This window comes from Monomorium pharaonis, chromosome 1 (genome assembly GCF_013373865.1).
Source record: "Monomorium pharaonis isolate MP-MQ-018 chromosome 1, ASM1337386v2, whole genome shotgun sequence".
NCBI classification, from domain to species: domain Eukaryota; kingdom Metazoa; phylum Arthropoda; class Insecta; order Hymenoptera; family Formicidae; genus Monomorium; species Monomorium pharaonis.
In genome coordinates this window covers 11,412,529-11,427,317 of record NC_050467.1, presented here as the reverse complement: position 1 = coordinate 11,427,317, position 14,789 = coordinate 11,412,529, and the positions used below count along the sequence as shown (strand labels likewise).

The following is a 14,789-nucleotide window of genomic DNA, read 5'->3' as shown; positions in this document are numbered from 1 at the left end:
AAAATTATTGAAAGGCTAAAGTCGGCTTTTTGATCGGCTTGCCAAACCTTTAAAGTTTCTCTTGCAAGAACAATTTGAGCTACGAAATTCAAAGACTTTTCCTGAAATTTCTTCATAATTTTTTCACAATATACACAATTTTCGGATTCACATTCACGCCTAGATAAGCTGTCCGCATTTCTATGAAGACTTCCTTTCCAATGAGAGACCACAAAATCAAATTACTGTAGTCTCTCCAACCAACGAGCTAATTGTCCTTCTAAATCTCTATAGGATCATCAGCCATTTGAGAGAAACATGATCAGTACGAATTAAAAACTTTCGTCACAGTAAATAATGGCGAAATGATTTTAAAGCTTTGACAATACTCATAAGCTCACGACGCGTTACGCAATAATTTTTTTCTGTTTTGCTCAAAACACGACTATAATAATTATTAGGTGTACAACTTTGCTTCCGCCGTTTTTCAATAGATAACAGTAAGTGATGGTCGAAATAAATAGATCGTAGACATCATACAATAAGCTTAGGCATTTGTAAACATAATGCCATTGAAATATTAGTTGATTTGTGTCTGCATCATAAAGTTATTCTCGATTGAAAATGTCAGCTTACGAGCCAAATTCTCGTCATTTGAGGGAGGTTTTAATTTTTTGCTTTAATATGAAGAATCTGCAGCTGAGACTTATCGAATGCTCTCAAATACGTATGGTGAGGCTGCTATTAGCGAAAGAACGTACCGAGAGTGGTTTCAACGCTTCAAGAACGATGATTTTGACGACCAGCATGGCGGTGGAAAAGAGAAGGTTTTCGAAGATGCAGAATTGGAGGCATTATTTGATTAAGACTCGTGTCAAGCGCAAGAAGAATTGGCAGGATCATTAGAAGTGACTCAACAAGCCATTTTAAAACGCCTGAAAGTCATGGGAATGATTCAGAAGCAAGGAAATTGGATACCGTACGAGTTGAAGCCGAGAGATGTTGAACGGCGTTTGTTTGCTTGTGAACAGCTTGCAAGGCAAAGACAGAAGGGATTTCTGTATTGTATTGTGACTGGGGACGAAAAATGGGTTTATTACGATAACCCCAAGCGCAGAAAATTATAAGGACTTTCCAGCCATGCTTCCACGTCGATGGTCGAACCGAATATTCACGGCTCCAAAGTTATGCTCTGTATTTGGTGAGACCAATTCGGCGTAGTGTATTATGAACTACTAAAACTGACTGAAACAATCACAGGCGATTGGTATCGAAAGCAATTGATGCGTTTGAGCCGAGCATTGAAAGACAAACGGTTGTACAATACAACGATAGACACGATAAAGTGATTTTGCAGCATGACAATGCTCGACTCCATGTCGCAAAGCCCGTCAAAACATACTTGGAAACGTTGAAATGGGAAGTCTTATCCCACCCGCCGTATTCTCCGGACATTGCTCCCTCTGACTATCAATTGTTTCGATCAATGACACACGGACTGGCTGACCAGCACTTCCGTTCTTATGAAGAAGTGAAAAATTGGATCGATTCGTGGATTGTCTTAAAAGATAACCAGTTTTTTTGACGCAAGATTCGTATGCTGCCAGAAAGATGGGAGAAAGTAGTGGCCAGTGATGGACAATACTTTGAATCGTAAATGTATAACCAGTTTTTCACAATAAAGCCTCGAATTTCGAAAAAAAAACAACGGAAGCAAAGTTGTACACCTAATATTTTTTCTATCCAGCTTTGCTCCTGTGAGAGGACCGCGCCAATTCCAATATTTGAAGCATCCGTATCCAAAATAAACTCTTTTTCTTTCTTTGGAAAAGCAAGAACTGGAGAAGAGGATAATATCTGTTTCAATATTTCAAAATTTTTTTGACATTTCTTATTCCAAATAAATTTAGCTTCATTTTCAGTTAAAACATAATGTGGCTTGGCTAAAGAAAAAAATTTTTGACAAATTTGTGATAATAAAAACAAAAGCCTAAGAAACTTTGTAATTGTTTTTTATTATGTGGAATTGATCAATCCTTCGCAGCCGAAATTTGTTCCGGATCTGTGGTAACGCCCTCCGCTGAAATAACATGACCCAAATATTTAATCTCCTTTGCAAAGAAACCACATTTTTGGGGGATTTATCTTTAAATCAGATGCTTTTAATGTCTGAAAATCTTTCTTATATTATCAATATTTTTGAAAAATTCTTTTCCTGAATAATTACATCATCTAAATAAACTAATCAAATTTTAAAAAGTAAACCTTTTAAAATTCTTTTTATCACTCGGTTGAAAGTCGCAGGAGCGTTACACAATCCAAAAGGCATAACAGTGAATTGCCAAAGACCATTCCCGACGGAAAAAGCAGTTTTTTCTTTATCACACAAATTCAAATCTGCTAGTAACCGCTCTGATCTAACGTAGTAAACTAAGAATTACCTGACAACTAGCCGAGAATGTCATCTATTCTAGGAAGAGGATAAGAAGCTTTAATCGTGACGTCATTAAATTTCCGATAATCTACGCAAAATCTGATAGTCCCATCTTTTTTCCTGACTAAAACCACTGGAGAGACTCAGGGACTGGGATTTCTCAATTACTTCTTGTTTTAACATTTTTTTCAAAGTCTTATTTACTTCCTCTCTCATTTAAAATGGAATACGACGAGGTACCTGCTTAATAGGGGGAGAATCTTTCACATTTATTACATTTTTATAAATATTACAATTTTCAGTTACAATATTTTTTGAAAACACAGAACAATTTTCTTTCAAAAACACAGCAAAACTTTTCTTTTGCTAAATTTCTTGAATTATTTTATTAAATATTGCATGTTTTTATTTCAATTCAGTCTAAGTTTAGTTTCAATTTAATCTAAATGTTTTTAAGAACAAACTGTAACGATCCGTTTTTCCCCTCCAGGCCAACACGGATACGCTTCAGTCGGGAGCCAGGGAGTGAGACAAAATCCGGAAGCACGATCTTATATTATAATAAATGATTTTTTTTTCACTGGCTGTAGTATGTTATAATGTATAATTACAAGATATTGAAGACGGTATGGTTTAAATGCCAAGGCGCGCGTGTCGGCGCAAACGTGTTTATTTGTGCGGTGTTTTAAAAGGTCGATTCTGCGTCAGCTAAATAGACCCGCTGCCGGAGCGTGACGCCTGAGAGCTGCGGTGCGCGGTAAGTCCGGCATGAGCGCAGAGAGGGAGATCTCGGCGCGCGCGGTGAGACTTGAGCGGTGGCTTTAGCTTTAATTTTGGAAAAAGAGTGACGGCTAGTTGATGTACCCGATCGAGATGGAAAAAATCTGTATCCCTATGGCTGTTGAAACCAAGGACTCGGAGAGAGTTTGGATCGCAGGAGCCGATATCTCCCGGGCCGAAGCTGGAAGTTTCCCACATCTCTGTCACTGCGTCCGTGAGAGGAGGAGCGTCCGTGAATCTGCGTGCGTATGGTTAGCCGGTAGGCCCAGGCCGAAGTGGAGAATCTTCTCTGTAGCCGCGTATTGCAGGCGGATTCGCACAGGAAGTGACTCGGAGACTGGCGATCGAAAAGTTTTTGACCGAGGCCGAAAATTCTCAGACCCTTGCTTGTCAGTCGTTTTCGAGTCGAGGAAGCCAGGCGGGTGTCGAGATTTCATTCGATGCGGGCTGGCGGAAAAAAGTGCTCTCTTCCGCGCTCGTCCTCCTTTTATACCCGTCTCGAGCGGCGGCCGGTGTTGATTCGAGTGGAGGGAGGATAGAGCGGGAGAGACCTTTGAATTATTTAACGAATGGGCATTGTCTTAACACCGGGTATTTGCGATCTCGGTTCGGCGTTTTTCGTCGTTGGTGCTTGGCGCGATGTCTGGTGTGCAATAGTGCGCGTATGCGGCCTGTTGGCTGACGTGCGGTCCGTACTTGCGCTCGCTTAGACGAGCGATCGTATTATATCGGGTGGTCGCTTAGATTGGGCGCGAGGCACTCTGTTGTCCCGGTGGACGACGCGTCGATTTTTCGACGCTGTACGGTGCAATTTTGGGTGCACCGTTACATTAACTACAAAAATTATGGTAGATAAAATTGATCCTTACATGAACATTGCGTATGTATATGCGAAATTATTTGAAACATTTTCGATTTTCATAATAAACGCAAACTTTTTTTGAGACAATAATTGTAAAAATATGTATATTTAACACTCTTTCATACACATATAAAATGTAATCGGTTACCTATATGGCCATTTTTGGCCCTTGTAGACTCTACTTCTTTCTAAATTTTTATTTTTAGCATTTTTTTATTATTTAAATTTACTATATAAATAATTGGAATACATTCTCTAAACCAGTGCTCGGAATTAGTTGCACATTTCGCCTCGATTCCTGAGGCACCGCCTGCTATGCTCCCACTACCGCTGTAGGCTCGACGGCCGAGCCGCCGATCGCGCGCGTGGCCTTGTGTCTCAGGAGCGTTCTACGATAGATATGCCTGGTCCATTCGCGTGATTAAAAAATTCTCTTGCGCTGTAAATAATTTTTTTATTTTTACAGACAATTAAAGTTATTAATAATATTTTTCCTCCTGGGTGATGTGGAAAGCTATTGACAAAATTGCAATTATTACATTGTGTTATATTATGCTCATTATATGTATATACAAATATGTTTATAAACGTAAAAATAATATTAATAACTTTAATTGTCTGTAAAAATAAAAAAATTATTCACAGCGCAAGAAAATTTTTTAATCACACGAATGGACCAGGCATATCTATCGTAGAACGCTCCTGAGACACAAGGCCACGCGCGCGTTCGGCGGCTCGGCCGTCGAGCCTACAGCGGTAGTGGGGGCATAGCAGGCGGTGCCTCAGGAATCGAGGCGAAATGTGCAACTAATTCCGAGCACTGCTCTAAACCTTAAAATATATTGCTAAATTTTTTTGTTTTAATACACTGGCGCAAAAAAACGAGACAAAAATTTTGACCGATTTTTAGGCAATCTTCAAAGTAATGCAACTTTGCGAAAAATCATCCAAATTACACGTACTTTTTTTTAAATTAAAGGGCAAAGACTCTACTTTGAGAAAGACCCTAGGCGAAAGTTTGATTTGTTAAGTTCGAACCTTTTGTATTGCATGAAAACCAAACATGTTTTTTTTTAATTGAAAATAGTAAAAATTTGTTATCATTTTTCACAAGTTTCTCGTTAAAATCTGGCCAATATTAATCCAGATTCTTAAAGTTCATTCTTTTCTAAGCAATTTAAAAAAAAACATGTCGATACAATGTTTTTTGTTGATTGCACACGAGTTTGAAATTTGCACTGCATTTTAGGGCATTTTAGCGAATAAATACGGTATTTTTTTAATATCATGAATTTTGAGTATCAATATGATATTGCACATTTCAAACTCGTGTGCAATCAACAAAAAACATCGTATCGACATGTTTTTTTTTAAATTGCTTAGAAAAGAATGAACTTTAAGAATCTGGATTAATATTAGCCAGATTTTAACGAGAAACTTGTGAAAAATGATAACAAATTTTTACTATTTTCAATTAAAAAAAAACATGTTTGGTTTTCATGCAATACAAAAGGTTCGCACTTAACAAATCAAACTTTCGCTTAGGGTCTTTCTCAAAGTAGAGTCTTTGCCCTTTAATTTAAAAAAAAAGTACGTGTAATTTGGATGATTTTTCGCAAAGTTGCATTACTTTGAAGATTGCCTAAAAATCGGTCAAAATTTTTGTCTCGTTTTTTTTTGCGCCAGTGTATTATATCTCTAATACTTTTTAAACTACGTACAAATGAATTTCATACAAGCTGGATCCAGTGACAATTGTATTAAATGATGGAGATGTGACAACAATGGGTTAAATGCTCTATCTTCATTTGTACCGTTTGATATAGAGATTAATAATAATTTTTTTTTGTTACAAGCTGTACAATCCTGAAAATATCTATTTATCAAAACACGGCGGTGGTGCTGGAAATAATTGGGCATCCGGATATCATCAAGGTGAAAAATTGCAGGAAGAAATTTTTGATATTTTGGACAGAGAAGCAGACGGTAGTGACAGCTTAGAAGTAACTACATTCTTACATTTTATTTTTAGTAATATTGCTCATTTGTTACAGTAATAACATAACTCCAAAATTGTTATTTTTAATGCTTTTGGTTTCTCATAATTATACTGAATTTGTGACGTCATAGAGGAAAAATGATATGTTAACTTAATTTTTGCGTCCGTGCTATATTGTAATTGTACATCCTGGTACTGTAATTTGTAACATATTTGTGAAATTTTCAAGATATACAACGAATGCTAGCTACAGTTACTATTATACATATAAGAGAAAGACTTTCTTCTCTTTACAACAGACAGAAATCTCGTTCACATTTATATTATAATTATTAATTAACTATCTAGAAAAAATAATGGTAATTATCATATTTTAAAAGTGTATTAAATTGAAAGTCTTATGTGTTATTTTATGTCAAAGACAAATGTTTAAAAAAGCTGTTATTTGTCCTCTTGTAGAAATAGACAAAACTATTGTATAAGTTTTCCTTACATTACGTACAACCCAAAATATATTTAAGATCGTTCATTATCCCGAAGAAAACTGTGTGCAAATTAAATAAGTTGTTGAAATGGGATCACTTTTTAGTTTGGAACGATTCTTCTCCTCTTCCCTGTGCTCTTCCCCATACAGGAATGCGTTTTGGAATCTGGAACGAGATGCATCATTAGTATATTATAGTTATGCACATTGCGAGAGATAATCTAATGTGAAAAAAATGTAAAACGACCAGTGTATCTGTATGTTATAAATTTTTTATTATTTAACTCTTTTTTTTCTTCTTCTTTCTTCCACATATTTTTTCTACAGATATGATACTTGATCACATAAATGTCGTCTCAACTATGGAAACAATGTCGAAAAACTACGTTTTAAGAGAGTTTCTTTAATTGTTTTTACCATTTCATCTTAATTACGTTTTCTATATGGAACATGATAAGGTCTAAACATTAAAACTGATCATAAACATCTATTATTTGTCATCACAGATTATCCAAAGCCATAAGAATTTGGGAAGAATTTCGATTTAATACATTTTAAAAATGATATTATTTCAATACTTTATTTAGCTGGCTCAAAGTTTTTTCCAAAGTTCTGAACGATTTTAGATGCATTTTTTGGGTTGTACTTATGTGTGATAAACGTGAAATAGGTTTTATTTGTTTTCCTGGAGGGAAACCTGGAGGAAACCAAGAATTTAGTACAGTTTTTTAAAACCCTGCTATACTGGAATGCCATACCGGAGTAGTTTTGTTGCCCAACGCGAATATCATTTTATCACTTAATTTAGCAGATGATGGGATTGACTCGGGATATCGACTATAGTTCAATTTAAAGTCTTAAGAATTGAGAGAGACACTAACTGGCGTCGGTACGTTATTAGTTTCTGAGCAATATAAACATAAAGTAAAAATGGAGCATGTTTATATCCCAATATGACGTTTGTGTATGCATTTTGGTTATCGAAGAACATTTTGTAGTAAACATTACTATATGATAGTAGCTATGGACCATAAGAAGAAATTTCAGAGAATTATACCAAACAGTATAATAATAATAATAATGAATCAGGGAGTGGTTCTCACGCGAGGCCCATCTCTGTCCTCCCCGCTATCGGCTGCTCTTAATGGGGCTCCGCTTCTTTCTAAAAGCGAAGCAGATCCCAGCAGGCGTGTCCTTGGTTAATACTGGACAGCACTCAAGGATGTGAAGGCTAATTTTCTCTACTTCACCATACAACCTGCAATTGGGTGTATCGCTACAGCCTAACTTTTACAGGTGGTAGTTAAGGTCATCATGACCCGTAAACAATTGCGTCGCAAGCCTGGCCTTTCTGCTTAGAGATCTTATGCTTCCAGCCAGACCTCCGCTGGGACACTCCTAACAAGGCTCTGGTCTGTATTTGACCTCCGTTTCCTTTTTCCAGTACTTAAGGTGCTGATCCCGGAGTCAGCTCCTGATTCTCCTGCCCAGACAGAAAGATTCCAACTGGCTGTGGTCCCAGCAACTTTATTTCTGCTGTTTTCTTGGCAAGTAGGTCGACCATTTCGTTGCCTCTGACTCCCGAGTATCCGGGAACCCATACTAAGCCAACATTATTGTTCTTCGTCAACTCGTCCAGTATACACTTGGACTCTTCAGCGCTTTAAGCGCTGCTTGACTGTCCGAGTAGATTCTGATGCGCCTTCCTGCTCTACCAGACTCTAATAGGTTCTAGGCATATCTTGTAATAGCTACCATTTCCGCCTGGAAAATTGTAGCATATTCGCCAAGCGGAACGATGATACTTGCCCCATCGTGCTGGCAGTAAAGGCTAGCTCCGAAGTCCGTGCTTATTTTGAAACCATCTGTGAATCAGACGTCTTTGCTCAGCGGGGGACCGGTTCCTTAGAGCCGTGTCTCACTTCCAGCGCCCTGGGAAGCTTAACCTGTATTTCCCTTCAAAGGTACGAGTCACTGGCTTCCTGTCCTGCCCCATTGCAAAAATGGAGCCTGGCAGGATTCCTTTGGAAAATCTTGTGTCCAAGGTTTCTGCCTTCCACCTTGATTCACACCTCAAGTGATAGACCGCCGCCGCCGCCGCAGCAACCATCACCACCCGATTAAGAGGTTCAACGCTAAGCAGCATCTCCATCGCCGCCACCGCCATGATCTACATGGCTACTAGAGCTCTTAAAACCAAAGCCCTGACATGCTTCAGCGGTGATCTAGCGGCTTTCTTTAGCACCCTCGGCCATCACACGACAGATGCATATAGCAGCCTCTAACAATAAGTATATATCTTCAACTGGGCTTGTGGTATTCACTCGCAGGTACAAGGTAAGCCCAATGGAAGGGCTGGTCCATGGAGAGACAAGTTCCAACTGTATCGGTTAAATATCTGGAAGTGAGGAAATATGCTGGATAGAGTCTGAAATCGAAAATAGTCTATTAGATAATAATCCGTTCTGTAATCCGTTCTTTCCGCCTTGAGGATGAACACGACTCTCGTTTGTTTCCAAGCTCTGGGCGTATAGTCTAGAACCAAACAAGCCTTCAACGTTCGCGTGAGCAGACGGATGATCTGCTCCAGCCCCTCGACCGACTTGAAAGACTTGAAAACTCCTACGGTCCGTTTGACTTTATCTGGTAAAAAAAAATTTCGGCCGCTAGAGACCAATTATTCTCTTGTGTCCTACATAGGTTCGAGGTTTTTTGCTGGATATCTTCTTCTGGGCCTTTGCGGAAGCCTGAAAAGTTCGATTTCAACAAGTGAATCAGGCGTCGTTCCCCAGCCACTATTGTCCCGTCAATGGTCTCTAGAGTCGCGTCCTGATTTTTGGCCGGATCTTGATCCTGCCGAGCTTAGCGGTTTTGGGTATTCTCTCCAGCAACTCACAGAATCTTCTCCAGCTCTCCTTAGCCCTTGCCACAAAAACCTTGTAGACCTTTTGAGGCCTTTAATGATCCCAGTGTGTTACTGGCCCTGTTCCAGGCACAACGTGCCGCACTTTTGAGCTCTTGTAGTCTTGGACTCCATCAGGAGTCTCCTGGTATTTCTTACCGTTCTCTCCTGACAGTTGATTTTGAAACTGTCGACGAGAGTCTTTTGCAAGCACTCGACACACAGCTCGATCTCTTGCGAGGTCCCGTGTCTTTTGAGAAACACCCTAAGACTGACAGCCAGGTCTTCACGAAATAAGTCCCAGTCCGTCTTTCTTGGGTCCTTCACTGTCATTACTCTTGCTTGTGTCTCGGGCAATTTGAAAGTGATCTGTCTGTAATTCGACAAGGAGAGTTTATCAAAGACTCCAGCCGGTCATCTCCCGCACTAACTGTTTAGAACAGAAGGTTAAGTCCAACAATATCTTATTGAGAATTTCTAGGTCAGTAGACCTTAGAAACTCCAATAGTCTCTTACCTCTTTTGTTAGTGTACGTGCATCTCCATACCATGTGGTGCGCATTTGCATCGCACCCCAGGATGAAATGAAGCCGCTTCTTTTGGCAGAACTCCACCAGGCAAACTATCGGATCCAATGGTAATGAGTCATCCTTCATTGCGAAAAGTAATCCGACGTCACCCTCATTTTAGTCCCGGTCCCGCCAGTGGCTTTGATTATAACCGCTACTAAGTCCCTGGAACAAATCTGGCAGTAGTTGGGTTTCTAATCCCTTAACAGCCACACAGGCGTTGGGTCTTTTTTTATGCGGAGACCTAAACAACTTTCCGCACTTTGTCACCCCTCCCCCCCTTTTTTACGGGGTGAGAATGCATTTACGCATATTCTTACAGTTGTCGTCGCGAGGATTATGTGGGACTCGGGCGTGCAGAAGCGGCGGCTAGTCCTCCGTCCTGCGTGTGCTAGGCCCGGAATACTCATTAAACCTATCCCAGGTGTCCACCTTTGGCTATTTTGGAGGCGTCCTGGGAACTAACTTTGTGATTATCTCGAGGGCGCTTTTAGCCGCGGACTCCTCTTTTATGCAGGAGTTTCCATCTTATCTTGGGGTATCCCGGTTACTTTAAAGGTGACGCGATCTGTCCCAAGATAAGCTCTGAAGTCCAGCGCGTTAAGTTTGAAGATGCTGGACTGGGAAATCCTGAGAACAAAGTTCTCCTACTCTTGCAGGTAGCCTCTACGTTCTCGACATGAACGTGCCAGCCTGAGGTGCTGATCTCCGAATTCTGCCGTACCAACAGCTCCAGAACCGCGGCCGCGCCCGCGGGAGATCCCAAGACCCACACTGCAGCTCTGTACTGCTTTTGCAGCGCCTTCTCCATCACCCTGAGCCTGACGCCTTCTCACGGTACGGTGTCACCGATTTGGCTTTTAAGCCATCTTAATAACTTCGGATCCGTGCACCTGACAACCGTGATTTCCGCCGTCAGAGAGGTGCCGTCGAATCTGGGCAGGGTTCCTTCCCAAATCCTCTTGGGCTCCTTAAAGACCGCACCCCTCAGCTGCGAACACTGCTCAACAGTTAGCACCGCGTCGAGGTACCCCTGCGCGACGATCATCCTCCGCGGGATCTGCATGATCTGCCGCGGGATAAGCATGGGTCCCCCTAAACTCTCTGTTTCTTTTTCGCCTCTTCCACCGATTGCAAGGTCTTGTTAAGGCTCTTCTGGGGCTTGTTATCGGTATTTCCCTGAGCCCCTCCCCCCCATTCGGCGTTCGGGGGATAGCCTGAAATGGCCGGCGGAGACTCGGACTGAGCCTGAGCTCTTTTTCTCTTCGCTGCTCTGGAGCGTTTCTTTTTACTAAGACCCGCTATTTTTGCCGCAACATTCTTCTCAGTTTCGGTGCTTCTCGTGCCCCCAGGGGCCTGTTCAGCACCCGACCCTACTCCTGCTACCTTTCCGGAATCCTCAAGCGAAGCCTCCATTGGGGTGTTTTACGTGAATTTAGAGATATTTGTAATAGAATTCATAAAGTTTTCACCAGCAGCTATGGAAAATATAGTCTGTCTACGCAAAGCCGCGCATCCGTGGATAAAGCTAAATACTCTGGGGTTTTGTCCGGTTCCCCTGAGGCATCGTTCAAGACTGGTTCCCCAGTGCCACGCAGTTCTCGCCACGATAGCTTCCAACTTGGCTCGGGGAATTGGCCTACGATACGGGCTTTTCTTGCCCCTGGGCAGGATTTTACGCCCGCCGGGGGACGGGTTATAACCGCTACTACCCGAGTGGTTTGCTCTAGCACGCGGGGATTTAAACTCGAGCTAGAGCTCCTTACCCGGGCATCCACCTATCCGCCACCTGGAGACACGCTCGATAGGCACTTAACTCCCAAAATAAATAGTGTAAATACTATGGTAATTTAATTAAAAACGTAATAAACATTTTTATAATTCTTTCCTTGGTTCGCGCTATTTGTCATAGTAATTTTTGCCATAAAATTTTCTCCGTGTACGAAACACGGAGAAAATTTGTTTGTGTTCGTATTTCTTTCAAGGGCAAACCACGGCTGTTTTTGGCGGCTCCGCGTCTTTGTCGCTTAATCTAAGATTTCACAAGATCTGTGGGCGATGCCGACACCATGAGATCTGCGAATTGATATCGACGCCGATATTAATTAATTTTACAAAAAATCGCTGCTTAGACCCTACATGTTTACATTTTGTTCGGACGGGTAGTCGCTATAGAAAGATTAGTAACAGAACAATACTATGTAAACAGAACAATACCACATAATAATAATAATAATATTACATTAGATTAAAAAACTAACAGTTTTTTAATCTAATGTAATATTATTATTATTATGTGGTGAGTGTCGCTCTGAATCATAAAAATATTTTAATAATTTTGTTTACTTTAATAATATATTTTATATTTAAAAAGAAAACTTTTTTACAATTTTATAGAAAAATAAAAAAGATTAATTGTGTCTTTATTTATTTTTTCCTTTTTCTTAAGCTATTGTTTTTTCAACTTTTATTTGTCAAAATAATTATACTTTTTAAATGATACCCAGGGTACACAACCGCCCATATAAAAAGCTAAGGCAGAAATAATAAATCCTCTAGGCATGCAGTACAATAGGTAAGAGGAAGAGCGCGACCACCGCGATCTCCTCCCAATCAGTTGTTCGCCGCAATGTATAACGAATAATTTTATTACAATTTTTTATAAATATATGTTAAATAAATATATAAATTGATAAATATATTAAAGTATATAAGTCAGCCTCCGAAATTATATTTGTTATATAGTTTTCATTACATTAAATTTGTTATATTTGTTATATAGTTTTCTAAGTGTTTCTCTTCACAAAATACATCTAATAATTCTTATATTATATTTAGAAACATTATTATTTATATTTTTTAATATCCCTGTAATATGACAGTACTTTTTTATAAAATAATTTATTATAATAATTACTTTTTGTATAAATGCTAACACAGTCTCTTGGTTGTTTTTTTAATATCATACAACAAATATCACAGTTTTTAACAGAAAAAATCTTTGGAATAACAGTTTTTTAATCTAATGTAATATTATTATTATTATTATCACAAATTAATAATGTTTGTATAGCCTTTTTTGGAATAGAAATATTATTTTCAGAAATATTATTAGTGCTATTAGGAGATATTGATAAAATATGAATTAAATTTTCCAAATGAGTATCTTCGCAATTACTTCCAAGTGATTGTGTACAAGAATTTGTTAGTAAAGATTTGTAATAAGTGGAAAAATTGGAACAGGTTGGATTAATAGTTCTTTCTAGTTGTCGGATTTGACAAAAAAAAGTTTTCAAGAGAATCTTGATTAAGTTCGCATGTGGCAAATTTATCAAATCCTAATTGTTTTAAATAACTTCTTAATAATTTGAAATCACGTAAAATATGAATAAAATTTTTTTAAACATTAGGTTTTGCTCATGTGGTTTTCTTTTTATAAAAGACATGTTTTACAAAAATATTGCAGAATTCCATATGTCTTCTTCTTCACAATTCTCAGATACAGTATGGTAGAAGTCATAGTATCGTTATTTATACTTCAATTATGCATATTAATACTACCATTTAATGAATCAAAAAGATCCTTAAACATTTTTAGAAAATTAGCTGTACAAATACCGTCTTGTTCCATTTTCCACGTCTTATATTTACTTTGAATTTCACTATATAATTTTATTACCTTTGCATAAGTATTTAAAAAAATTGGTGTGCAGTAAAAAACTTTCATTTTTTTAAATTTAGCTGGTATTACATGTGACTCTTTTAATTTTTCTAAGAAACCATCACAGCCTCTGCTTTTATCAATATAATAAGTTTCTATTACATCAGGTCGTTTAACGATATTTGTTTTGCCATCTTTTATATATTTACAATCTTTTACTAAAAGATTGTTACGAATCGATTTTAATAAATGTGGAAGATCATATAAGGGTATTATTTTTATATCGTCTATAATTATATCATCTTTTTTTTTATTTCCTATTTGTAAATTTCTTTTTGAGTTGAAAATTAAAGTATTTATTGTTTTGGTATTTGTACTTCCTTGATCACAAACTGAAGCAATTATTTCTAAGCCAATATTGTGACATCGTTTTACTATTTCCTTATATTTATATATGTGTGCGTGCGTGCGTGCGTGCGTGCGTGCGTGCGTAAAGGATATCAGGAAATTTTTGACAAACCGCAGATTTAACTGAGTAGAAAAGTCTTTTACCCTTATGTAATTTTTGTAATAATTAATGATTTGTTAATAAAAAAAGCCAATTTTTTTTAAGGCTTATATTGACAAGCGCGCGGCGAGATAAGACCTTAGACCATTTTTCGAAGTTTTATCGATAATTTACATAAAATGTTACAGTGTAACTATTAGAATTGAAGTTAACACGAACGGCCACTAGTTTGATGTATATATGTTACTACAGCCTTGTCTCTTTCCCTTTACTGGGCAACAATTTTCTAGGTGATACGCGGTTTAATAGTATCTAAGGATAAGATCGCCCAGCGAGACGCATGTTCGCGGTTGTTAGGTACGCAGAAAATAGTTTTAAACAAACAACAAATCGGCTGCGCCGAACTTGTAAACAATAATTTCCTGCATACCTAGCGGCAGGTGTGCGTCTTGTTGGGTGGTTTTATCCTGTCTCACGCTTGCCGGTATTTGGTAGGCCTGTCAAATCAGCTTTTTTTAAAATTAATATCTTGTTAATTATTGCGACAATCGCAAAAATCGCAAAATTATAGACGACTTTTTTTACTCAGTTTAGTCCGTTTTATTTCTATGC

General features: G+C 38.5%; 1 protein-coding gene across 1 annotated transcript in view; it reads left to right on the top strand.

Moving 5' to 3' along the window:
* LOC114255539 (tubulin gamma-2 chain) overlaps positions 1-14,789 on the top strand; it is a 102,700-nt gene that overhangs the window by 33,666 nt on the left and 54,245 nt on the right. Inside the window, exon 3 of the mRNA XM_036294571.1 lies at positions 5,912-6,058. Coding sequence (XP_036150464.1) covers positions 5,912-6,058 — 147 coding nt within the window. The remainder of the gene's footprint in view (positions 1-5,911; positions 6,059-14,789) is intronic.